Consider the following 26,492-nt stretch of genomic DNA (forward strand, 5'->3'; position numbering starts at 1 on the left):
CGATAAGTTTATGGAAGAGATGGTATGATGGGATAACGTGGTTTTGGTAATTAAATATTCATGGTAAATAGGCCCAATGGCCTGTGATGGGTTTTTAGATGGGGTAAGATCCAAGTTACCCGGGAAAGAATTTTCTGTAGTATCTGGCTGATGAATCTTGCCCATATGCTCAGGGTTTAGCTGATCGCCATATTTGGGGTCGGGAAGGAATTTTCCTCCAGGGCAGATTGGAAGGCCCTGGAGGTTTTTCGCCTTCCTCTGTAGCATGGGGCACGGGTCACTTGCTGGAGGATTCTCTGCTCCTTGAGGTCTTCAAACTACAATTTGAGGACTTCAATAGCACAGATATAGGTGTGAGGTCTTTTTTAGGAGTGGTGGGTGAAATTCTGTGGCCTGCATTGTGCAGGAGGTCAGACTAGATGATCATAATGGTCCCTTCTGACCTAAATATCTATGAATCTATGAATATTTGTAATAAAAATAATATACACTTTGATTTCAATTACAACACAGAATACAATATATCTGAAAATGTTGAAAAAAATTCAAAATATTTAATAAATTTCAATTGGTATTCTATTGTTTAACTGCGATTAATTGTGATTAATTTTTTTGAGTTAATCGTGTGAGTTAACTGCAATTCGACAGTCCTGGTTTTTAAATAGCAAGACTAGATGAAGCCAGAGAGCAGTGATGCAGATGAAAGAGAATGCACTATGATATGTGTAATGAGATAATGAACACCCCTGGGACAGTGGACGCTAAGCAGAGGGCATGGAGGATTGCTCTCAGGAAAAAATGAACACGGACATTATGAGCAGAACAAAAGCTCAGGAGAATGAACGTGGTAAACAGCAAGAGATGCTGCGGTTTCTGAAGGAACAGACAGACATGTTGAGGCATCTGGTTGACCTTCAGGAGAAACACCTTGAAGCTCGACTTCCTCTACATCCCATCCAGACTGTCATTCCACCCCACTCCACTGTACTCCACCCCGCTCATACATGGATATGTGACAGGCAAAGCCGGTGTGAACAGAAGATGAATGTGCTTTCCCGCTCCCAATTGTATTCCCCTGTATTTCCGAGGTTTACTTCTGTGACACATACTTCTGTGTACAATAAAATTCCATTTATTGAAAATGAAATCATCTTTATTACTTCAAAGTGTGTGTGGGGGGGGGCGAGAGAGGGAAACTGAGACACAAAGGGAGGATGTGAATGAGTTCACACAGCACCAAAGCTGTGAATAGAACCCAGGAATCCTGGCTTCCATCCCCTCCACACTCTCTAAGCAGTAGCCCACACTCCCCTCACTTACGGCAGCCATAGTGGTGGCCTCTGTGAGGTATTAGTTGGTGGGTCTCAACCCATTCCCTGGGCATCAAGTACACCCCCCTCACCGGCAGTGTCTTTGGAGGGGTCACAGACTGAATGGAGCATGTGATTGTCTCCCCAGCTGTAGCAAGGGAGGGGGCTCTAATGGTTGTAGCAGGTGGGGGCTGGGAGTCATTTTCAGAGCAAATCAAGAGGTGTATTTCCACGGTTACATTACTACACAGACAGCAGTCACAGCAAAGTTCAGACTATTGGCAGGCACAACACAGAAAAGCAATACACATTACTGAGAATTGTTAATAAAATGGATTTTCAAAGCCTCCCTGAGCCGCATTGCTCCCAGCTGAGCTCTTCTTGTAGTCCTAGTATCTGGCTGCTCAAAATTAGCAGACAGCCTATCCACCTCTAATCCCCACCCTGTGGAAACTTCTCTCCCTTTGTTTCACAGATATTATGAAGCACACAGCAGGCAGTTATGAGGGCTAACTTAATGAGCAAACTGTACCAGCAACCCTTCAAGTGGACAAAGCACATTCAACTGCCATTCTGCACTTGCTGAGCCTGCTGAGCCTCCTCCTTGCTGCTGTTCTGGTGTACAGCTTCATGAGCCATGGGAGTAAGGGGTAGACTGAGTCTCCCAGGATCACTATTGGCATTTCAACATCTCCTATGGTGATTTTGCAGTCTAGAAAGTCCCTGCTTGCAGCTTTCTGAACAGGCCTGTGTTCTTAAAGATGCATGAGTCATGCATCTTCCCGAACCATCCCACATTGATGTCGATAAAACATCCCTGGTGATCCACCAGTGCTTGCAACATCATCGAAAACTATCCCTTTCTGTTTATGTACTCTGTAACAAGGTGGTCTGGTGCCAAGATAGGGATATGCATGCCATCTATCGCCCCACTGCAGTTAGGGAACCCCCAATGCAGCAAAACAATCCAGTATCTCCTGCATATAGCCCAGAGTCACTACCCTTCTTAGCAGAAGGCAATTAATGGCCCCGCATACTTGGATCACAGCAACCCTCACAGTGAATTTTCTGACTTTAAATTGATTCCCAACTGACTGGTAGCAGTCTAGCATTGCAAGTTTCCACACAGTGATCACCACTCACTTCTCCACTGTCAGAGCAGGTCTCATTTTAGTGTCGCTGTGCTGCAGGGCTAGGGCAAACGCTGCACCCAGTTCCTGGAAAGTGGTCTTGTGCATCTGAAAGTTCTGCAGCCATGGCTTGTCATCCCATACCTGCATAACAATGTGATCCCACCAGTCAGTACTTGTTTCTTGGGACCAGAATTGGCGCTGTACCATGTTCAGCTGCTCTGTGACTGTCAACAGCAACCGGGAATTGTTTCATTCTATGGCTTCCAGCCAGGCTACTTCCACGTGGCAGTTCCTCTAGTGGGTCTGGAAATACTGCTGGAAATAAAGCATGTCGTGTTTGTGATACCACAATAGTGCACAGCTCTGCAGGGTCCATGCTTCTCTAGAGATGGTGGATGCATGGGTATGCCAGGCTTTTGAAAAAAGGTGTGAAATATTATGGGATGTGGAGGAAATCAGGGGAGGGAGAAAATGGCATCATGGGATGTTCAAGCCATGTTCCCAGTCCTGCAAGAATGTTTTGCTCCCATGAGGCACTGCTAGCCCTTCCCAAAACTCCCTATGGAAAGTTGCACTGTGGGATAGCTACCCATCGTGCACTGCTCTCTGCATCGATGCAAGCACTGCTAGTTAGGATGTGCTCCACCAACACAAGGAGTGTGGTGTGCACATGCACAACTGACTGTATGTCGACTTACCTTACGTCTATTTAAGTTTGTAGTGTAAACATGGCCTGAATCTTTAATTTTGTGACCACATACTCCTTTTTCCACCGGAATTTTGCCCCATTCTGCGCACAGGAAATATACATACTTCTATTATAGGCAGTGCTAGTACAAGACTGTTAAGGTTGCCTTACAATCCCACTATAAAACCCTGTTTTCAGTTGCTTAAAACTTTATCAATTTTTAACCTTTTGGGCTGAAATTTTACATGCTGGTTGTCTGCTTTTGTCTGACCTTTTTGGGAAAATTTCAAAATGATTGAGCTGTTTCCAAGAATGAGACTAGGGAAATACATGTTTTGCCTATGTTGACAAATTCTAGAAACTTTTTTTTAAAGAAACTCCAGCATTCCCATGCTTTAGAGCAGGGATTTGAAATTTGACAAAGGCAGAGGGTAGCCTTTGTATCAGGTATTGCCTTTTGCCATCTCTGTGAAAACCTGCCCAAATTTGGACCAGTTATAAACCTTTGAAAAATCTCAGTTCACATATGCTCAGTAGAGACTTGCTAGAGTTTAACAGCTAAAATCTCTGAAGAATCCACCCTCACTGAGCATGCTCGAGGCTCTCACAGCTTTTAGCAGTCTCAGCATGTACTGTCCCCTCACAGCTCCTACTACTGACCTGACTGCATATGCTCAGTTGCTCTTTGGAATTGAAACATGCTTCAGCCTAGGACTACAGGGGGCTGAGAAAGAAGGATTTTCCCTGAAATGACTGGCTGCTCCAGGTGGGAGTGGGGCCAGGCACTGAAACTGAGAGCCTGTTTCTCTTGCACACTCAGTAATCCCATTGCTCACACCAGCCAGTGTAGAGGAGGAAGTTGTCTGATTCAGTCTTAGCTAGACCAGCAGGAAGAGGAAGGGGTAGATTGCGACAAAGAGTCTGGTGAGAATGTAAATGGAGTGGTGGTGGGGACTGTAACTGACAATGGTTGCGCAAAGAGACTGGGAGAAGGGGAGAAGGGAATTTTGGAACTTGGAGTTGTCAGGGAAATGGTGATAGACTGGAGCCAGGGGATGGGAAACAAGGAAAGACTGGGACTGGCTGCACAAGGTGGCTGGGACTATAAGCCATTGGGGGAGAACGGGGCAGAAGTGTTGACATTCCTTGACCATTGAAGTCCCTTGGAGCTGTGCTTGGTTACATAAAGTGCCATATAATGCTTAATATTCTGAAAAATCAGATCCTAGATGTCTCAAGTTGGGCACCCAGAATTAGTGGACACTTCTGACCTTAGTTTCTCTGTGCCTCAATTTCTCATCTGTAAAAGGGGAGATAATACCACTATCTCCCATCATATGGATATTGTGAAGATAAAATGTTTGTGAAGCACTCCACTACTATAGAGATGAATTCCATGGGAAAGCCCTTGAGGAAATTAATAATTCTATCTTCAGAGCAGGGTTTGACTAGTGTGCTATAACTAAGGCCAAAGGCCACCCACTGAACAATGAGGATAAAAAATATTGAATAACTGCTCTTTAATTGAACACCATCCATCCTGTGCAGTGTACTGAATGGGGTAGGAGTCCTATGGAAAAATATATGATCATGTAATTAAAGCAGTGGTTCTTCAAACACCTCACCTCCCTTCTGACAACAAAAATTACTACACAACCCCAGAAGAGGGGACCGAAACCTGAGCCTGCCCGAGCCCTGCCTCCCGGGCAATGGGACCAAAGGCAAAGGGCTTCAGCCCCAGGCAGGGGGGCCTGTAACCTGAGCCCCACCGCCCAGGGCTGAAGCCAAAGCCTGAGTCCCACACCCAGGGCTGAAGCTCTCGGGCTAGGGCTTTGGCCCCGGGTGGTGGGGCTCAGGCTTCGGCTTTGGTCCTGGGCACCAGGAAGTCTAACACCAGCCCTGGCAACCTCATTAAAACAGAGTCATGACCCACATTGGGGTCCTGACCCACAGTCTGAGAACTGCTGAATTAAAGTATTTGTATCCTAGGCATATACACAAGGGGGTGGAATTAAGATGGCATAGACAACTTTAATTCTGGCAGTTCCTAACTTTTGAGTGCTTGACTTTGCAACCTTAATGCTCTTTTAATGGGGCTTGTGTGTATGTAATTATATACACACCCACACCATTATTTACCAAGCACTTATACTGTATAAGGCTGAGCACAAGTCACACAAGAAGGACAGGTTTCAGAGTAACAGCCGTGTTAGTCTGTATTCGCAAAAAGAAAATGAGTACTTGTGGCACCTTAGAGACTAGCTCACGAAAGCTTATGCTCAAATAAATTAGTTAGTCTCTAACGTGCCACAAGTACTCCTTTCCTTTTTACAAGAAGGACAGGTTTCAGAGTAACAGCCTGTTAGTCTGTATTCGCAAAAAGAAAAGGAGGACTTGTGGCACCTTAGAGACTAACCAATTTATTTGAGCATAAACTTTCGTGAGCTACAGCTCACTTCATCGGATGCATTCATTGTAGCTCAGGAAAGCTTATGCTCAAATAAATTGGTTAGTCTCTAAGGTGCCACAAGAAGGACAGTTCATGTGACAAAAGAATCTACCCTCTAAAAGAAAAGACAGAGGCTGGGCCCTAGACACACTCTGAAGCCCAGAGGATGGAGTAACTTGGGATAGCTTGGAGTGGTTGTTTTCACTTCTGGTGCGCATTCATACACAAAGAACATTCAGGAACTGCAGGAGTTTAGATTTTGCAAGGCAGGCTGTAACAGCCAGCTGCGCTGCTCCTGTCATCCAGATGTCCATTATTAGCAGCAGGGAGCGGCCTCCAACCCAGGGCCACGAATGATCGCCCAGGAAGTCTAGGGGTGGGTGGGGGTGGGGGTGGGAGTGGGACCGGGACCCAGCCTTCCCAGTAACATTAGGTGCAGCTGTGCTGGGCTCTGCTTCTCTCCGGCTGCCTGCGCCTTGGGCTTCAGAGAGGAGCCAGCAGATGGCGGCGCCTCTCCTTGGCTGGGAGCGGAGTCCCGAGCACGTTGTTTCCAGTGTAAACCCTCGCTTTGGTTACAAACCCTGCCTCCCTCCCCTCCCTCCCCCCTCCGGAGGCTGTGTATCTGTCTCACATTCACATCCCAGCCTGTCACTAGCACATCCGAAGGCGAGCATGGCGCAAAGGGGGCCACTCGTGCCTGCAACAGGGACCCTCCGCAGGACAGCCCCTAGCCTGGCGCTGCTGCTGCTGCTGCTCGGTGCCTGCTGGGCTGCGCGCCCCTCGGAGCAGCGGGGCGGCCGGAGCTCCAGCTGGGTGACCCGGGCAAGCAGGAACCCGCGGGAGCTGCTGTTCCGCCCCGGCGGCGGCGGCGGCGGCGGCCGGGAGGAGGCGAGTGAGCTGGGGCGCGCTGGCGAAGGCGTGGGGGCTGCTGCGGGGAGTCGCTCCGGGAGAGCATCCTCCACCTCCTCCCGCCCGGCCAGGGAGCAGGTCTCTCTGATCAGCACCTCCTTCGTGCTCAAAGGGGACGCGTCTCACAACCAGGCGATGGTGCACTGGACTGGCGAGAACAGCAGTGTAAGTAGGGGCCCCTCCCCAGTCAAAGCCATCCAGCCCGCGGGTGGGGGCATCGTCCCGCCCGCCCCCCCAGCTGAGAGCCCAGCCCCTGCCGCCCCTGCGTTATATGGCCCCAGCCCTCCGCGCTGTATTACGGTAGCTGTTCCCTTCCCCACCCCGCTGCCTCGGGGAGCCTTGCCGGGGGGCCTGGCGTTCCGGCGTCGGTGCAGCAAAGCAGCCCTTTGCTTGCGTGGCTGGAGGCGGCGGGTGACAAGTGCATCCCAGGCTAGGGCTCAGGCAGGTCCAGGGCGGAAACTGGTCTCCTCCTCCTTGGCCACACGCCGGTACTCCGGCAGGGGAGGAAAGAGGGTCGCCCTGATTTGGGGGAGGCCGGGAGGAAGAGATGTGACCAGGGGCAGCGGCAGCAGCAAGTCCCACCCCGGTTGAACGACTTCCCCAGAAAGTTTGGAAAGTTTGCAGCGTGCATCCCGCACATAGATGGAGAAGGGGGTTGGGGGGGGTGGGACTGCACCTGGGGCAGGTCTCCCGAGCTCGGGCTGCCTCCTCTGGCCCGAGACGCTGCTCAGGCTGCATTGGCCGCTGGGGCTAAGGGGCAGGTTGGGGGTGACTTGGCGGGAGGATCGGGCCCGAGAGATGGAAAGTTATCTCGGTTTCTTATCCTCGGGCGGCTGTCGGCAGCTCCAGCAGACGCCTAGTGGCCGGTCACACCCGCCCCGTGTGATGGGGAGGGAGAGAGCAGCGGCCAGAGGATTATCCCCTCCAGCCCTTCATAAAAGTGCCAGATTAAATTGTCGCGGCTCAATCGATTCACCTCAAATCAATCGCCTGCTTCTAATCCCTGGCCCGTGTGCTAAAAGGCCCGAGAGGGTAAAAAAACACAGCGGAGGCACTTGGTTGTAAAACAGTGGCGCCGGGTCATCGGTCTCAGTTTGAGCTTCATTCTTGGGCCTGCTAACGCGCCCTTGGGCAGAGGGCACGGGTGGTGGGGAGGCTCCCGTTCGAACACTTCCATCTAGGGCGTACGCACCCACTCAGCTTTCCAGCTTTCCTTCCCATGACCCTGCTATTCTGTCTCATTTCACAGTTGCACGTTATCTTTTGTCAGCCCCCAAACCCAAAGACCCTTTCATGCCGCTGAAAACGGCGCTCTGTCGCTCCCTGCAGCAGCTGACCCTGGTCTGGTCTCACCTGTGCAAGTCGCACACAAATGGAGGCTCTGCTGTTTGATTTGGTCAAAAATGCATAGAGTTTATGGAGTCAGGTGCCTTGATCTCTCTGCTCAGAAACCCACGGGACCCATTCTGTCCTATGGTGTAAATGGATGGTGAAACTTTTATTTTACTGTATCCATTATACTTCATTGTACTTGCTCCTTTTTGAATCTTCTAACAAACTGGCTTCCTATGTACTGATCGAAGTTTTATAAAAATATTTTGCTGACACTGGTGCTTTTTTGTAGGTACTGTACACCAAGTTTCAGAACTTTGTCACAGTTAAAGCAGCGTGTGACCTTGTAATATTTACATTTAACTAATTATATAAGGCCAACTTCTCTGCTGGGATAATTCCATTAATTCAGCCCATTATCTGTTTTTAACTAATATTCAATCTCATCTTTATTTCCTCTATATCCACAGATGATGGGTATATATTTGAACAGATGGTTTCTGGAATTTGCTGCTTTTGAATTTATCCTACAGTAAGACATTATTTCATAACATTGTGTAGCATAGGTAAATATTACACAGCACCAGGCATTGTGTAATGTCTATATAACCACATAGGCGGTGAAATCTTGTTATGAAAAATCTAGAATGATTTTCTCCTGAAGATTTTTAGCATTTCTGGAAAATCTCTGCTTTATTTCATTGTAGATTAGCTGAGATCCTCGCCTTTGTTTGAACGTGAGCTTTGCAAATTATGCATAGTGTTCATTTACACTTGACTCCGTTCAGCAAGCATGCACTGTGTTTCCCATAAATGTATGGATTAGCATCTTCCCCTTCGGGTTGTCCAATCCACTTTGTGCTAGCTCTGCTAGTGGGTCGCACAAGAACAAGAGCTGTCCTGTGAGCAGGCTGGCTGCTTGTGTTAATGCTTATTATATAATCGGATATTTTCGTGTGTCAGAGTTGGAGTCAGCATCATAAAGCTTGATGCCTAGTTTCTGATTTACTTAGGAGGGAAATGTGAACTGATGGCCATTTTCTTTTCATGGAAAGTATTGCAAATCATTGGCATATTTCTCTAGTTTTGTCCTTTCCCTGTTTCTGCTTTCAGAATAATGCCATTTCTTTTCATGGGCAGTGCTGGCAGGCTGTTAGGGCTATTTTTCTGTCTTGAAAATATCACTATTAAAAAAGTTGGCTCGAGTTCAGATTTTTATGTACAAAAAATGTAACGGCGTTCATCCACAGTACTCTGTGCTCTCAAACAAATACCTTGCTAATCCACACACTTAAAACTAGTGGTCTCTCCCCATCTCTCCGCAAATATTTAATAGCAGATGCTGCAGTGTTAGCTTGTATTGCTAAGATTTCGTTATTTTTTCACGATATTCTACAATGTGTGTACTAGTATATGATGAAGTAGTTTCCTCAGTAGCAAAAATACATGACACTGTCAGAATGGAATAAATTTGATGCATTATCTTATTCTTTTATTGTTTGTGCACTTATTAGTTTACTAAATTCATTAATGTGTGGCGGGACTCCACATCATTAGTGCAAATAGATGTTTGCTACTGTGTTTACTAATTCAGAGACAAAAATGTTTAGTTGTGCTGTGCTATTTCAAAATCATGCTGTTCAGCGTGCCTGCTATCAGCTGGACTGTCCCATAGTGGGCTGGACCAATGATCTGGAGGTGAAAGGCTTTCTATCCCATTACCACACACCTGAGCACCTCGTTTGTTTGCTTAGCATGCTTTTAAAAAATATGTAGGTGGCAGGAATTTTCATCCCCCCTGATTCATTAGACTTGTCTGCTAACATGTTTGGTTGGTTGTGTTGTAGAATATGAGTTGATAAAGCAATGAGGAACCAAAAGCTGCTACAAAGAAGTGATCTGAGGATTGCAAAGAAGGTACAGAACTAGTCTGTCTGAGAAAAGTGGAAGAAGTGTGTCAAGTTCATGCAGTGAGGATGAGATGGAAATGATACAAGCAAATATCACTGTTCTTCATTCAGTTGTGAGTTTAAATACCACAGGCAAGAAAAAACCCTATTGAATTTAACTAAGGACCTGATTTACAATCCATTGAAGTCTGTGGAAGACTTCAATGGGCTCTGGTTCAGGCCCTACATCCATGTTAGAAAGCAGGAGGAACTTTTGATTAACTTCTGATAAGTGTTTGGAGCAAGGAACAATAATCTAAGAGAAAAAATTAATAGAAATGGTTGCCAACTTTGTGCCTTATCTTTCACCATTGTAATAATGTCATAACTCCCCTCGACCTCAGTAGGGAAGGATGGAGCCAGAAGCTACTGAGGGCCTGATCCAAAGCCCACTGAAATCAATGGAAAGATTCCCATTGGTAACAGTGGACTTCAGATCAGGCCTTGCGCCTCCTTGTGAGGTGCTGAGCAGGCTTGGATTCAGGTGGCTATCATGAACCGCCACCCATGCCGCTATTTTTAGCATGCTAGTTCCAGCAGAGCTAGTGTGTCTGCCTACCTGCATTGGGAATCACACCTCCCAGCTGCAGTGTGGATGTAATCTGAGGACAATGGTGCTGGAACAATTTTTATACTGGGAGTGCTGAAGGCAGAAACCTTGTTGTTAATACTTCAAGCAAGAGGGTGTGGCAGCACTCCCTGCACCCCTTGTTCCTGAACCTATGCCTGAGGATGGTGGGAACTTCTTTGGAGGCACTCAGCACTTTGGTTCAGGAGCTAAACTAGTTCTCTCATACTTTACAGTAGTGGTGGTTGAAAATTTGGCAGCAATGAGCTCTAGACAACCATATAGCCTGTTAAACACCTTGCCTTGTAAAATAAAGGAGAAAAAACACAGTAGGATTATTCCCTGGAGCTCCCTGACGGAGAGACAAATAATCATAAATGGTGAGTGGGCAGCTGTTTCTCAGAAGGTTGTTCACCTGCATGAGTATTTCATTGAAAGCACTGCCATGGAACACTCATGTGTGGATCAAGGACAAATAAACAAACTTGGAAAGGGCTTAGACTGCTTGATGTAAATAAATTTTAAAAAGCTCTGTGCTCATCTTGTAAATCCTACTGTGTTTCAAAGGAAGTGCTTAATTTGTAGTTGCATGAGGAGGCCATAAATTAAATTTATCCTTTCCCCCTCTTTTCTCTGCTTTAGAACTCTGCTGTGTACTTTTGTTATCCTTTCTTAGTGTAGTAATTTTTCAGAATTAAAGAAATGTTGGGTTTGATAGCAGAGGGTGTATACAGTTGCAATGGTTGTAAAGTGAGCTTGAATGTCTAGGAAGATCACTGAACACTTCCTCATTCTGTTAATATAGGGAGCCATGTAAATTGCTTCCCGTTTTGTGTCCTCATTACTTTGTTTTGTATGCTGAAGAATTAATTATTTATAAATTCCATAAACAGTAAGCTTGTCCCTGACCTTTTCTGACAGTAGTCTGTCTAGTCAAAAACATTGTTGGGGATGCAAGCCTTGCAAAGTTGGTACTTTTAATGTCAGTAGCTTAGCTGGTTAGTTCATTCCTACAGTCGATGTTTGCACTTCCCCTTCCCCTGTTGCTTCAAAAGTGCAAGGAGATCTGTCTTGCACTTGTACTTCCAAACAAAAGTTTTTGTAAGTGGAACTAATTTCCTAACCTGTCCTAAAAAATCATAAATTGGAGGCTTGACTGCTGGGTTGCACAATGTGCCGTTAACATCCACAAGAGGTATTGATTGGTAGTCACTTATCTGATAAAATAACAATACTTTTTCTATCAGGGTATATATCACAATATTTACAGTTTGCCATTTGTACAAATCATCATTATGCTGTGCTAAATGTAATATGCAGCTTTTAAAGTTTACTAGGGATACAGTATTCCTATCTGATTTAGGGGAATATTATTTTTAGTGAAAAGCTTTAAACAAACAATTGTTCTTTAGAAGTAGAGAACTTAAAGCCATTCAGTGTTCTGTGATTACAAAGTAAACAGTTTCTTCACAGTATTGGACTCTTACTGACTCCTATAGGGAATATCTATTTTACCGTAGTGTTCACTTGTGTTTTAAAAAAAATCAAAATTAAGAGAAATACTTGAAGAATGAATCTTATATTCAGATATGATCTTGGATGATGTGTGCAGGCTGCTAAAGTGTTGTGAACAGGACTTCAGCCAACTAATTCTTAAATCTTCAGTTTCACAGTGTCTGTACTTCCTTTTTTGTTTGCTTGACAATATTAAGTCTGTGCAGTCACTCATTTGCCCAGTAGGTTGGTGTCTTGGTCCTATGTAGCCCTCATAAATGTGTAGCACAGGGATACAATAAATGCATTTATATACTTTTAAAAAGATCCAGCATTTAGTAGTTTATCAAAGAAAGAAAGGTCTGTTGTGTATATAGACAGTAGTTACAGTAGTTATGTATACATAGGAATTTATCTACTTTAACAGCCCAGTTAATCCAGATTTTTCATTATTTGATAAACAAGTATTTTGCTTAATTTAAAAATGTTACTTTTTGCAATGCAGTTTCACCACATATGATTTATACAATCCAGTGACCACTAAATGTATTCTTTTGGCAGATATTTTATTTCATTGGTTTACTGTTTTGTTCAATTTGCAATAAATTGTGCTGTTGGAATCCATAAAGAAGATTGACTTCAATATTCCTGTAGCAAAATCTGTAACTGTGAATGTAACTATTCATCCAAACTAAGCAGCACTCCATCTTGGAGATTTTTGGCTCTCTTTATCATGAGTGGCCAGATTATTGCTTATGGGACAAAAAAGAGAACATAGTCAAAACTCCTGACTTCCCGGACTTAATAAATGACAGATGTATTGCAGACTGCAAGGCAAGTTCCCCACAGGGAGGATTTTTTTTTTTTTAAAGATTCTTTGAGGTGTTGGTGAAAATAAAAACAAAGTTATTCTGAAAGGATTTGCAGAATCTTACACCAAAAGCACTGAGCTTTTTTCGAATAAACTATATTCCAAGTTTAATATAATGATAAAACAAAACATAAACTTTGTAGTTTGTATTATTTTTTCCTCCATTTTACTGTTTTTTCCTTCTTTTGGATGTTCTCTGTATCTCAACAATTTCATCAAGTGAAGGTAGGGGGCAGCACCTCTGTAGACACAGACAACCCAGCCCCAGCACCTCCCAAGCAGACTCCTGAAATTGACCCATACATTCATAATTAAATGTGTGCGCCAACCCTTTTTTTTTGTGTGTGTGGGAAGGATATAATACATTTCAGACCTGATTCATCAAGGAGAGGAGCAGAATGTAAAGAAGTACCTCCCTACTGCTATGGCCAGAGACAAGGTGCTTGGAGGAGGGTGGGGGAAATGAAAATGGAGGTAAAAGAAATGTAGCAACTAATAATAAAGATGTAATATCTCTAATACTGCAGACACACAGTGTGTGCATGGATAAACCAAACCGGGATTTATAATATCTCATTGGAGAAGTATCTAGGTTTTTGGCATCAGGAATATATCCTGAAGTGGAAATTTCAGACACTACCCTTCACAGACTTGACAATACTAGAAACCTATAAATAGAGACATTTGGAGAGGGAAATGAGAAAACTCCTTTTAATGCTACTGATATTCAGTGAGTAGGAGAATCTTTTGGAAGGAAGAAGTAGGGGAAATGATTATTTTACTGAAGAACAGGGACTGTCCCTTATGAATAGGCACTTTCAGTTGACACCTTTAAATAACGTGAATGTCTAGTATGAACTGTTAAGCGATCCTACTGGTTCCTCAGTTCTTATTATATTATTTGCATTGGGTAGCACCTAGGAACTCCAGTCCTAGAACAAGACTCTATTGTGCTAGGCACTGTACAAATATAGACAGAAAGATGCTTCCTGCCCCAAAGAGCAATCTTGCAGTCTACAATTTAATCCTTCATACACTCACTGGGTAGAAGAAATGAGACTTTCATGTGCAGTAGGCATTGGTGCGTAGAGATTGTGTAACGTAAACCTGGCATCTGCACAAACAGATCCTCCTTTTACACATTGATATGTAAACACGTTGACACATGTTGCAAACTCATTTGAAAGTTTTCCTAAATAGATACATTTGTTATTGATGAGTTTAGAATTATGTTGTATTGTGATATTCATGTCTATGTAAATTTTAATAATAGTCATAGCTAGAAACAATATTTTATATATATATATATATATATATACAGTGTGCAAAATGCCATACTGTTTTTGGCAGTAGTGTGTATCTTTGACTGATTCAGCAATGCATGGAGTGCAGTGGAAGGACTTTGGCCATGATCATGCAGACACTTAAGCACACTGTAATGGTATTAACAGCTGTAGCTCTACTGTCTTCAACAGAATCACTCACGTGAGCGAAGTTCTTCACATGTTTACCAGTATTAAGGATTAGGGCCATTGACTGCAAATTCACCTGGTGAAAGTTAATCAGAATTCTGAAGGACATTAAGAAGGAGTAAGACATATGATCCAGTGTTTAGGACGCTAACCTGAGACTCAGTTCAATTCCCTGCTTCACCACAGACTTCCTGTGTGACCTTGGGAAAGCCACTTAGTCTCTTTCTGCCTCAGCTCCCTACCAGTAAAATGGGGATAATGGTACTTTCCTACCTCACGGGATTGTTGGAAGGATCAATAAATGCATTAAAGATTGTGAGGTGCTCAGATACTATGGTAGTGGAAGCCATTTATGTACCTAAAATAAATTAGATTTTCTATAGCCTTGGCAATTTTTAGTTTTCTTGCAACTACTTCATAATGCACTAAAATTGCAGAATCCTAGAAATTAGAGTTGGAAAAATTCTATTAGATCATTTAGTCTACCCTACTACTAATGCATGCTTGTTCCCATGAGTGGATCTTGTAGCGCTTAGTTCAGCCGATATCTTAAGTGACTGGGCTTCTGTTCACATCTGTAGGCAGATTATTCAAAAGTCTGAGTTTTTGCTGTTAGGACAGTGGGGTTTTTGGTTTTTTTTTGGTAATTCAACCTAAATTTTTCTCTTCTTATTTTGTCTGATTATTCCCAGTTACTCCATTACACCACCTAAAATAATTTTCCTTCCTTCTTAGTCTTCATATGCTTCCGATTCTTCTAAACAGTAATCATGTTTTCACTTTAGTCATTGTTTCATTAAGTAAAACTCACTTAAATCTTCCTTCTTGAAACAGACTTGCCACCTAAGTACCATTATTATAAACACAGACAGAGAGAGAGAATAGTTCTTTTCTGAATTTCCTCCAGTTTCTCTTTCTTCATTACCCCAGGTCCTCCAAAAATAAAACTGTAGAAAAGTCTTTGTTAGTAAACTGTGATTCATTTTTTTCATAATGAGAATTTAAAAGTACTTTGATAAATTTGGCCAGTACTTAAATTCCAAAGGGTTAAAGCTCATTTTTATGCATTGTTTAAAATGACATTGTTTGTTAATATTTTGTTCTTTTAGATGGAATCATAAATTAACAATTTATACATGTCCGTGCCCATTTCCCCTGAGATCTGTCTCTCTTATGTCTTCCTTTTTTAAGCACGTGCCAGATGGTTGAGCTACATGGACAATTGGAGCTGGGCAGGAATTTTTCAATGTACTGTTTGGGTGTTTTTTGGCTCAAAAATGTCAATTCATCAAACTCACAACAGTTTGCAAAACAGGGTTGATTTCAACAAAATTTACAGTTTGAAAAATTATTGGAAAACAAGTTTCAAAATTGTCAACCAGGGATGTTTTGATGACATTTTCAAAATGAACAATTTCTTTTTTGAGTCAAAATGACGCTTCAATATCTACTAAATTTAAACTTTAAAAAGTTGAGTCAAAATTATCAAAATGTTTCAGTTGACCTGAATAAAAAAAAAAGGATTTCCAAAAAAATTTAATATTTTTTTTTTTACTTTTTGTCCTGATTTGGGATGGGAAGTGTTTTTGTTTTTATAATATTAAATTTATGCTGGATGGGAAAAGCATTTTCCTCCCAGCTCTATGGCCAATGCTGTAGAAGTCCAGTCTCCCATTCCCAGCTGCTCAAAAGCAGAAGGGTGACCAGTAGTGACAGGATGCATGTTTTGTATCACCCTTGGGCTAATGTGTGTAGGCAAGGCAGGTGGCAAGCTACTCTGTGTGCAGTGCTAGTCCATGCAAAAATGTTCTCATGTTGTTGTTGTTACTTGTCTTCCCTCCCCAACATGTAAGAGTTGTGGAGAAGGGATTGTCTTTTTCTGTTTGTACAAGATCTAGTACAATGGGGCCCTGACCCTCGACTGGGGCTCTAGATGCTACTGTAATCCAAATAAATAATGGTGATGCTGATTGAGAATTGAGCTGTTCCACCCTTCAGCTCGGGCTATGTGAAACTTCCCTCTCCCTAGACTCTCTCATTAAGCTACTGCATAAAGGAGTTGATTTTCTCAGCTACTGGAGAATAGCCTGTTTATGATTAATGCATACCCACACTTGCCTCCAACAACCATCGTTCCTGAAAGGCGGATGCTCAAGGGAGTGAAGTTAAAGGGTCAGCAGGAATACATTGAAACTGCTCTTTCAGCTTGGGGCGGTGTTTCACCTTTTTCAACATGACCAGTTTTGAAGAAGTATTGGTTTCTTTGTCGCAAACATGATTGCACCAGGGGATTGTAGGCTGTCACTAGATCTTCCAGGTGTCTAGCTTTATAAGATATTCTTCAGTATCTGGCTCCCTGGGAGTGCGCTTATCAGTTGTTCCTCTTGCAGGATTGGAGTTGTTTGTGGGTCTCTCACACAAAACTAATAAGCAGCGCTCATTAAATCTTAGTGTTGGCCTTCTGTGGTAGACAAGAAGTGTTCTGAATGTCTGTATTTGTTCCTTTTGTGGATCTACATGCTGCCTTGGATTCACCTATATCCCAGATACTGACTGTTTGCAGCCTGAATTTTCCATCTGTGCAATCTTTCTAACTACTTTAAAAGACACTGTCAAGGGTGGGAAACCTAAAATTAGACCTGACAGCTGTTCTTTGGTTTGTGGATCTGCATGTGTACATCACTTCTCTCATCCTCTGTCTTCTCATTCTGTGAACAACAGGGGTATTAATAAATGAGAAACACCTGATCAGGATTCTTGTATATTTCTGTATCCCTGGGGGTTAGAATAAAGCAGGCAGCTGTGTGAGTGCTCACATGGAATCCTGTCACCTGGGCTGGACTGCCCAGTAGAGTGGTTGGGAGTTTATCCAAGTTGCAGCTCTTATTTTAGAGCAACTGGTAAACTTTTGTAGGTCTCTGGAAGTCCCTCTAAAACAGTGTCCCATCTTTTTCAGCCTGCAGGCCAAATACATGATTTCAACCCAGTCAAGGGGCTACAAGAAACAGGTTGGGGCAGATTCTCTGCTCTGTTCTGCCCCCACTTTCTGGCTCAGGCAGCTTGAAGGGAGCAGAAACCACCCACAAGTTCCGGTTGGGAATCCCTCAGCTTCAGAAGGTACAATGGGTTCAAAGAGGGAGCTGCATTCCTGCAGTCACCAGTGGGGGTATTGTCCCTGGTGTACCATAACTAGCCGGTAAGAATTAGAGAAGCTAATTAGAGAAGCCTGTTCTTTCATCTGTCATGGCTGTGATAGAGAATCAGGGAGTCATAACTTGCTGTTGGCTCTGAGCTTCTCTCCTTCTCCTCCCCTGGGTTGGTCTGAGTGGCTGTGTAGGGGAGGGGAGTCAAAGAGACTTGAGATCTGATCCTGCTCTCTTTGGTGCTCCCACCATCTGGCAAGGAAGCAGACAGTGGAGCAACCAGAGCTATGCTCATCCCTCTTAGTCCTTGTTTCACGCTGTCTGTAGACTCAGATAGATGTCACTGCCTTGGCTCCACGAGGCTCCCATTTGGAAGATTAGACCCTTGTGGCTTCAGAGGCAGAAACATTTTTTTAAAAATTGAAAGATGAGATTCAGCACAATCTACATAAACATCTCCTGTGGTTTGAATCTGGCCTGTGGTCGGATGTTTGACATCCTTACCATGGAGGGTAACAGCTTTCAGTCATCACCTCCCTGGGTGGATTTGATTGATCACTTTGGAAATGAAAAGCTCCATATCCCATTACCAGTCATCCAGCTGTGTAATCTATCTCTCTGTCTGTACCACCCTAATCTAACTATTTATATATCCCCCCCACCGTGGTATCTGTGCCGTGGAGTCATCCAACCTCACTCACCCCAGTTTAATAAAAACTCTTAAATATTATGTTTAATACGCAAATGAGGCTCTGTGGGGAACTATGAATATTGCCATAATCCCAGATATCACTATGGATTTTGTTACCTGAATTTAGTTCAGATACTAGTGGATACTTATAATTCATATGACACAAGCATAGAAATGTAGGACTGGAATGAACCTCGAGAAGTCATCAAGTTCAGCCCCCTGCGTGGAGGCAGGACCAAGTAACCTAGACCATCCCTGACAGGTATTTGTCCAATCTTTTCTTAAAAACCTCCAAGGAGGGGGATTCCACCTCCTCTCTTGGAAGCCTATTCCAGAGTTTAACTACCCTTATAGTCAGGTTTTCTTAATATCTAACCTAAACCTTCCTTGCTGCAGATTAAGGCTATTACTTTGTGTCCTACTCCTTCAGTGGACACAGAGAACAATTGATCACAGTCCTCTTTATAACAGCCCTCAACATATTTGAAGACTATTCTCAGGTCCCGTCCCCACTCAGTCTTCTTTTCTCAAGACTCAATAGTTTTTTAACCTTTCCTCATAGGTCAGGTTTTCTAATCCTTTTTTCATTTTTGTTGCACTTCTCTGCACTCTCTCCAATTTATCCACCTTTTTGCTGAAGTGTGATGCCCAGAATTGGACACTGTACTCCATCTGAGGCCTCATACCGATATGACTTTTTGCAAAGCATTCCTCATTATTTTTTTGTTGCAACCTATTGGTACCAAATCTGTTTCCCCATGAAATTAAATATTTACAGGCTGTGACGTAGTGCAGCTATTGAATAAGAATACATCTGGAAGAATTAAAATGAATGACACGTCTTTGAAAAACAAATGTGAGCTGCAGATAGTACAGACAGCAAATGTATGTGGAGTTGTCACGATTGGGCACTCTGCAGCTCAACATTCAGGCTAAGCTGCTCACATGGCTGTAACTGAGCCTTGCAAAGGTGAAGTTAAAAGCAGCAAATGCAGCTGATGCCACTAAATGAAAACAAATTACTAAGGCCATATAGTGTGTCTGTAGGTAAGTTGTTGCACTGATATCAGCAGTTGTTGTGCAGTCCCTGCAGTTTATGCACTGAAGGAGATTGGTAGAATTAGTATGCTTTGATGTAATATGAAAGTGACATTGTCTTAAGGAGCTGAATTATAATAACTGAAAACTTTTCAGGTGCATAAATCCAGTGATGAGCTGCCAGAAGCTGAAGAACCAGTTTCTTCAGTCGCTCCGGGTCTTTGGCAGCACTGAAGGACCCGCCGCCAAAGGCTCGGAGCGAGTGAAGGGCCTGCCGCCGAAGGCTCGGAGTGCCACCGGGTGAGTAAAAATTCACAGGGGAGCCTGCCCAGCCGGGACGGGCAGGACGGTCCCATGGGCCGCAGTTTGCCCAGCCCTTTAACAACTGGTTCTAAACAGGCTTTGAAATTTAACAACCGGTTCGCGCGAACCAGCTCCAGCTCACCATTCAGTAAATCATACATCTTATTTTAAAGACATGAGCATCAGAGAATGTGTATGTATATGGAAGAGTGTGTGTTCTGACACAGCAGGTCTCAAATTCAGGTCTCTGTTAGCTTTTCATTGTTGATACGTTTGCCTATTACTGATCTTTGAGGGCTCAATCTTATCTTTGCCACCAGCTCTGAGCAAGGGGCAGTATGGTGTTGCACTGCCCCTGGAACAGACGAAAAGGCAGAGTTTGACACTCAGTCACAGAGCCATTCTGAGGAGGAAGTACCCTGTACCAGGTGCAGCACACATGTAGCTACACTCCTCACCAAGCCTGGCCCTCTTGCATGGGGAGGAGGGTAAAGTGACAGCTCTAAAGAGGCTGATCTTTTCTGAATGCTGCTCTGCATGATCTGGGTAGTACTCACTTGCCTCTGTCAAGCTCTGACGTCTAACTTTTGCAACTTTTCTTTGTTTTATTATTTTAATCAAAGCCAGTAGATTGTGATTTGGGTTTTTTAAATACTTGATAAGAATAGTGTATTTGCTTATCACTGGGGCAGTGCAGGATTTATGATACCCTTAACTATTCAGTGCTTGATCTTTGGAAATAATGTGATGAAGAGCTATCTCCGTATTTAGCAACCTTTATTTCAAAACTGGTTAAAGCTTTTTGGTTTTGGACTAGCAATCTTAGGGTCTGTCCCTGCAATGATTTTCACACGCTTAAATACAGCCATTCAAGTCAGTGAGACTACTTATGTGCTCATAGCTAAGTAAGTCTTGGCTGGATTGGAGTCTTGTGTGACTTGTAACAATAGTAGGCAGAAAACATAGACACAAGGTTGATTTTAAGTTGACTGAATCCTTTTTTACAAGCTATATTTGTATTAATGCAGGAGTGAAGGAACAGATATTAATGGGAGCCTTCGGTGTGTATCCCGGGAAAGAATTTGATCTTGCTATGGAAAACAACGCAACTACTCATGCAATTAAGCAGAAATGCTGTATTTTCATTATGAGTAATTTTAAGTGAGGACTGCAGTAGGAAATAGGTTGATTCAGGGAGGAGTATTAAGATCAAATTGGGGGAGGGGTGGCACTGGATCTGTGGTTGTGTAGCAAGATCAGGTCCCATGTGAAGTTATTGTGAAGTTTCTATCACCTTGGGCCAAAGTCTTTTGAAAACTTTAATTCTGGAAATACCAGAAAATAGACCCAAACTGGTTCTGAAATTGTAGGTTTGAGGTTAGACACAGGGTTTTGAATTCTATTCCCTTTGTGATGCTGGTAGATCAGGTGCCAGCTCTTGATAAGCTGGTAGGTGTCAGCTGAGCACTGACAAATTCATACCTGGAAACCAGACTAGCTCACCTGTGTGTTAATATTGTTCAAGATAGGTATTAGACTGGTAAAGATGTGTTTAGACTCTATAAAATGCTTGTAAGTTGCTGGATGCATTAACCTTTACTTCTAATATCCGTATTCTATGCTATAAGGTAATATGTAAATTTTGCTTGATCATGCCTGTTCTGAACTTGTGAATCCAGGCAGGAGGAGGGTTCCCCCACCCATCATGAAGGACTATCAGAACTAAGTGGGCCATTGTGAAGCATCACAATACAAAGAGTGGGCTAATGGTCCTGTCACACCTGTGAAGATACTATGCGCAAAGAAGCATGTCCCATCAGCCTGAATTCTGGAAGAGGGAAATAAAAATAGCTGACTTGAAAAGTTTTCATCTTTTTGCTGTTTGGACTCTCACAGGGTGAGAGCTAGGAAACAAAAGCAGAAGTCCCTGGGTTAGCCCTAAAACAGGGGTTCTCAACCTTTTTCTTTCTAAGGACCCCACAACATGCTATAAAATCTCCACGGCCCACCTGTGCCACAATTGGCTTTCTGCATATAAAAGCCAGGATCAGCATTAGGGGGTAGAAAGCAGGGCAGTTGCCCAGGGCCAATGCCACAGGGGGCCCTGCAAAGCTAAGTTGCTTGTAGCCCCTGGCTTCAGCCCCAGGTGGTGGGGTTTTGGCTTTCTGCCCTAGGCCCCAGCAAATCTCATGCTGGCCCTGCTTGGCAGACCCCCGGAAACCTGCTTGCAGCCCCCCAGGGGGCCCTGGACCCCTGGTTGAGGTTCACTGCCCTAAAAGATGTTCAGTGCTGAGAGATTCCTATAACTCTGTTACCTTTTGGAACCATAGACTGTAACTCGTGTATATATGCTGCCTGATTTAAACTGCTAATAAACCTTCAGTTAGTTTAGTACAGGATTGGCTATAAGCATGGTCTTTGGTGTGAGATCTAAGGTACAAATTGACCCGGGGTAAGTGACTGGTCTCTTGGAACTGAGAGCAACCTGAATATTTTGTGATCTTTGGTATAAGTGATCATTTATCACTAAGTCCAGCTTGCCTGAGTAGCAAGATAAACTGGAATGCCCAAGAGGACTGTCTGTGACTCTGTGGTAAGACTGTTATGTTAGGAGTTCACATTTTGTTTCTGGGTTGGTGAAATCTAGTTATAGAACATACCATCAGTTTGGGGTGGCTGCCCTGCTTTTTAACAGTCTGCCCTGAGGTTGGCACTCACACTTCAGACAGAGTGACACCCACTCATGTCCCAAATTGAAAAGGGTTCAGATTTGAGCTTTGGCTTCTGAATATTCTAAGCAGTAGAAATATTAGACATTGTAGCCAGAGCTTAGAATCTTGAAAATGATCCCTAAATAGTTTGATTAAAGTGGTATCTTATTTCCAGCGGAGTCTCTTAAAAATAGCAAATAAGCCCTATTAGGGTTGTGGTGACATTAAAAAGCATTGCCACACCCTGCTATGTGCCATTGTTAAAATAACTTATTGTTTTCATTTGCTCTTAAAATCTAGTAGCAGGTTCCGACTTAGTGAGGAACATGTATTGTTGCTTGAGTTAGAGACTGTTATTTCAGGGGGTGAAACATACATGAAAAACTGTCACCTTGGTGTCTTTTCGCTGTTGTGTACTGAAGCATTTTTTTAGAAATATTTCAATAATTCATTCATTGGAAAGACGGGATATATGTTCTGAATGTTTTCTCCAGCTATCTGAAGTTGGATTAATGCTAGTTAAATGGACAGTCTTGTCTGCTTGAGGATTAATCTTGAATTCAAGGCATTAGTCTTTTGGTACATGAGTGGTAGATGCTCTTAATTACAAGTGAAGTCTCATCTTTTATTTATGAAAGTTTACCTAACATTATTCAAATGTCTGGCCCTTTCTAAATCATTAAGAAATGGATACCTTTGATGTCTGAATGCTTGACTTTAAATAGTCGATCCTTCCTTGTGCTGTGTGGGAAAGCTGTTTTGATGTACACAAGCTTTGCTGCTTGTTAGCTGAAGGCTTCTGTGGCATAATTAGGCTTGGTTTGCTGGTTCGGTACAAACTGTTGGTGGAAATGTTTAAAAAAACAAATAAACAACCCCACCAACTTTCTGATCAAATGGAGAGTCATGGCAGTGATTTGAAGCCCAGTTAGTGGGTTTTTTTGTTTTTGTTTTTTTTAAAAGGCCTGACTGTTGCCTGTCTGTCCCCAAGGGTTTTGGGAAAGGCTGGGGGCAAAGGTCATTTGAAAACCTTCTTGCCCTTTCTTATTTAGGAATGTCTCATGATCTTTTTAAAAAGGTATCTAGCTCTTCCTCTACAGTTTTAAAATGAGCTAGAAGGGCAGCAATTAAATCATTTTCCTGTGTGACAATCTAGTGGGCTATCTATCTCTAGGCCCCAGGGAATTCTCAGCTGGTATAAATCAGCCTAGTACCATTGACTTCAATGGAGCTATATTAAATTTCATCAGCTGTAGATCTAGCTCCTAAATTTTGGTTTCTTCTATAATTCTCATTTGAAAAAAATAGGAGGAACCTGTGTGTGATGGGGTGTGCACCCCAGCCAGGCCCTGAAGGAGTTACTTTGGACCTGAGGGGTCAATTTGTAGCCAATCACTTCTTAGTGCAGGGGTGGGCAAACTTTTTGGCCTGAGGGCCACATTGGGGTTACAAAACTGTATGGAGGGCCAGGTAGGGAAGGCTGTGCGCCCACCCCCTATCCGACCCCTGCCACTTTCCACCCCCTGACTGCCCCCCTCAGAATCCCCAACCTATCCAACCCCTGTGCTACTTGTCCCCTAACCTCCCCCTCCTGGGACCCCCCGCCTCTAACTGCCCCTCCCAGTACCCCACCCCCTGCTCCCTGTCCCCTTTCCACACCCCCGCCCCCTGACAGGCCCCCCGAGACCCCATGCCTATCCGACCCCTTCCCCTGACTGCCTCCGCCCCATCCAACTCCTTCACACAGTGTTGGAAAGAAGGGAGGAGGGAAGGTACAGGGGAGCAAGAAACATATGGAATAGACTCAGATAACTTCACTGGTTCTTCATTCCTCTCTCTCTGCATTTGTCTTTCTTTCTTTTTTTTTTTTTAAATATCTTCACCATTCTCTTTCTCAACATTTTTATTGCATTTGTGTAGAAAAAAGCTGTTCACTCAATCATGGATTCCCCCGCCTGCTTCTGTCTTTGTTCTTTTTGTTTTTACTCCCTTTTTGGCCCCCTGGCCTCCTTTCTGTGCATTTGTTTATTTCATCTTTTTTCCTTCTTTCTTTTTTTTCTATTTGTTTTTCAATATCTGTAGGGTCAGCAGAAATAGACCAGAATAACATGTTACATATAGAAGGGCTGGCAGCTGAAAGAAAACTAATATCCTGGTCAGTTTCCCTCTGTAGCCACTTCCTACAGAAGGAAACTGACTGGAATTAGTTAATGGCGTTTTGCATCAATCTTTCTGCACACTGAACCAGATGCAGAGGAAAAGTGGCCCAGATTGCACAATCCTAGTCACTTTCCCTTTGCAGAAGGCTTCTTCTATGTGGTCTGATTTTAAGAAATGCAGAGTGCTGTAATGTCACAAAGGTATAGGGAGTTGTGGTTCTCAGGTCTTTCAGGATCAGACCTGTAAAGCCTTGCTTTCCCAGGATCTGATCCAAAGCCAATTAAAAGACTCCCATTAACTTCAGTGGGCTTTGGATCAGACACTGAAATACCAAATTGGCTGGGCTGCTTTCATGTCTGGTAGTCAAGATGCATCTAGGGTGACAGTGAGGCATAGTGGATGTCTGTCATAGGGTAGTGAACCTGCTGTACACAGGTATTAAATGAAATCCCTAACTTGCTCTCTTTGAGACTGAACTTAATGGGAAATCTGGGATATTTTCTTGATGACACTTAGTATGGCAACTTCCTTCTTTTTTGTACTTACTGTAACATCATATGCAAACTCAGTTTAGTAAGTACCTTTGTTGATGTGGTAGTATACCGTCAGCATGTCTGAGGCAAATGTCACCATGTTGTGATATGACAAATCTGTCACTAGCTTTTAAAAAAAGACAACCCTAACTGATCTTGAAAAAATGAACCTGTTTAGATTATTCCTAAATATGAGGTAAACAGGGTCAATCAGAAGTTCAGAAAGCAAAAGCTTAAACTAATTTTTTTATTACTTTTAATTTCTTAGAGGGTCTTTGTTATATGTTGATGTCATAAGACCAAATCAGGAGGATGAGATGGATGGGCATTTCTAGAATAAATAATAGAAATATCCAGAACACAAGATGTAGTAGTAATAGAGGACCTTAACTGCCCAGATATCTGTTGCAAAAGAAATATGGCAGAACACAAAAATGTCTGATAGGTTCTTGGAATGTATTGGGGACAATTTATTGTTTCAGAATGTAGAGGAAGTAATCGGGGGATAATCATTTTAGACTTGATTCTGACTAATGGGGGAATTGGTTGCAAATCTGAAGGTTGAAGGCAATTTGGGTGAAAGTGATCCTGAAATGATAGATTTCATGATTGTAAGGAAAGGAAGGAGTGAGAGCAGCAGAATGAGGACAGTGGACTTCAAAAGAGCAGACTTTAACAAACTCAGAAAACTGATAGTTAAGGTCTTACGGGGAGAAAACATAAAGGTAAAAGTCAATTAGGAGAACCGGCAGTTTCTCAAAGAGACAATGCTAAAGGCAGCAAACTATCCAGATACGAAGGAGAAATAGGAAGAATAGTAAGAGGTCAGTATGGCTCCATCAGGAGCTCTTTAATTACTTGAAATCAAAAAGCAATTAGTCCTTGTTTCTACTTTTTGTAGGTTTGTAACGAGGAGTACACAAGAATAGAACAAGCATTATGGGACAAAATTAGATAGGCTGTGGTACAAAATGCATTACACCTAAGAACGAACATAAAAGGTCATAAGAATAGTTCTTAGAAGCACATTAGCAGCAACAGGAAGAAGGAAAGTGTGGTCCTTTACTTACTAAAGAAGGAGAGCTTATAACTTATGTCATCAAGAAAGATGAGGTGTTTAAGGCCTATTTTACTTCAGCCTTCACTAAAAAGATAAATTTCAACCTAATACTTAACACAATTAATATTAACAAGGCAGAAAGAACATAAGGTAAAATAGGGAAAGAACAGGTTAGAGACTATTTAGGTAAGTTGGTTGTATTCAAGTTGGCAGGGACTGATGAAATTCATCCTCAGGGTACTTAATTAAATTGTCATGGGATAAGAGGCAAGATCCTTGCATGGATTGAGAACTGGTTAAAAGACAGGGAACAAAGGGTAGGAATAAATGATAAATTTTCAGAATGGAGAGGGGTAACTAGTGGTGGTCCCCAGGGGTCAGTTCTAGGACCAATCATATTCAACCAAAGCATAAATGATCTGGAGAAAGGGGTAAACAGTGAGGTGGCAAAGTTTGCAGATGATACTAAACTGCTCAAGATAGTTAAGACCAAAGCAGACTGTGAAGAACTTCAAAAAGATCTCACAAAACTAGGTGATTGGGCAACAAAATGGCAAATGAAATGTAATGTGAATAAATGTAAAGTAATGCACATTGGAAAAAATAACTCCAACTATACATACAGTATGATGGGGGCTAATTTAGCTACAAGTAATCTTGGCGTCATCGTGGATAGTT

At 43.0% G+C, this 26,492-nt stretch overlaps 1 protein-coding gene across 3 annotated transcripts in view; it reads left to right on the top strand.

The window, feature by feature from the left end:
- Window positions 1-6,235: 6,235 nt before the first annotated feature.
- Window positions 6,236-26,492, top strand: part of SORCS2 (sortilin related VPS10 domain containing receptor 2) — an 843,820-nt gene continuing 823,563 nt past the window's right edge. For all 3 annotated transcript variants that reach the window (XM_073342594.1, XM_073342595.1, XM_073342596.1), the window contains exon 1: window positions 6,236-6,654. In XM_073342594.1, coding sequence (XP_073198695.1) covers window positions 6,253-6,654 — 402 coding nt within the window. In that variant the 5' untranslated portion in view covers window positions 6,236-6,252. The remainder of the gene's footprint in view (window positions 6,655-26,492) is intronic.

The sequence above is a fragment of the Lepidochelys kempii genome, chromosome 4 (assembly GCF_965140265.1).
Source record: "Lepidochelys kempii isolate rLepKem1 chromosome 4, rLepKem1.hap2, whole genome shotgun sequence".
NCBI lineage: Eukaryota > Metazoa > Chordata > Testudines > Cheloniidae > Lepidochelys > Lepidochelys kempii.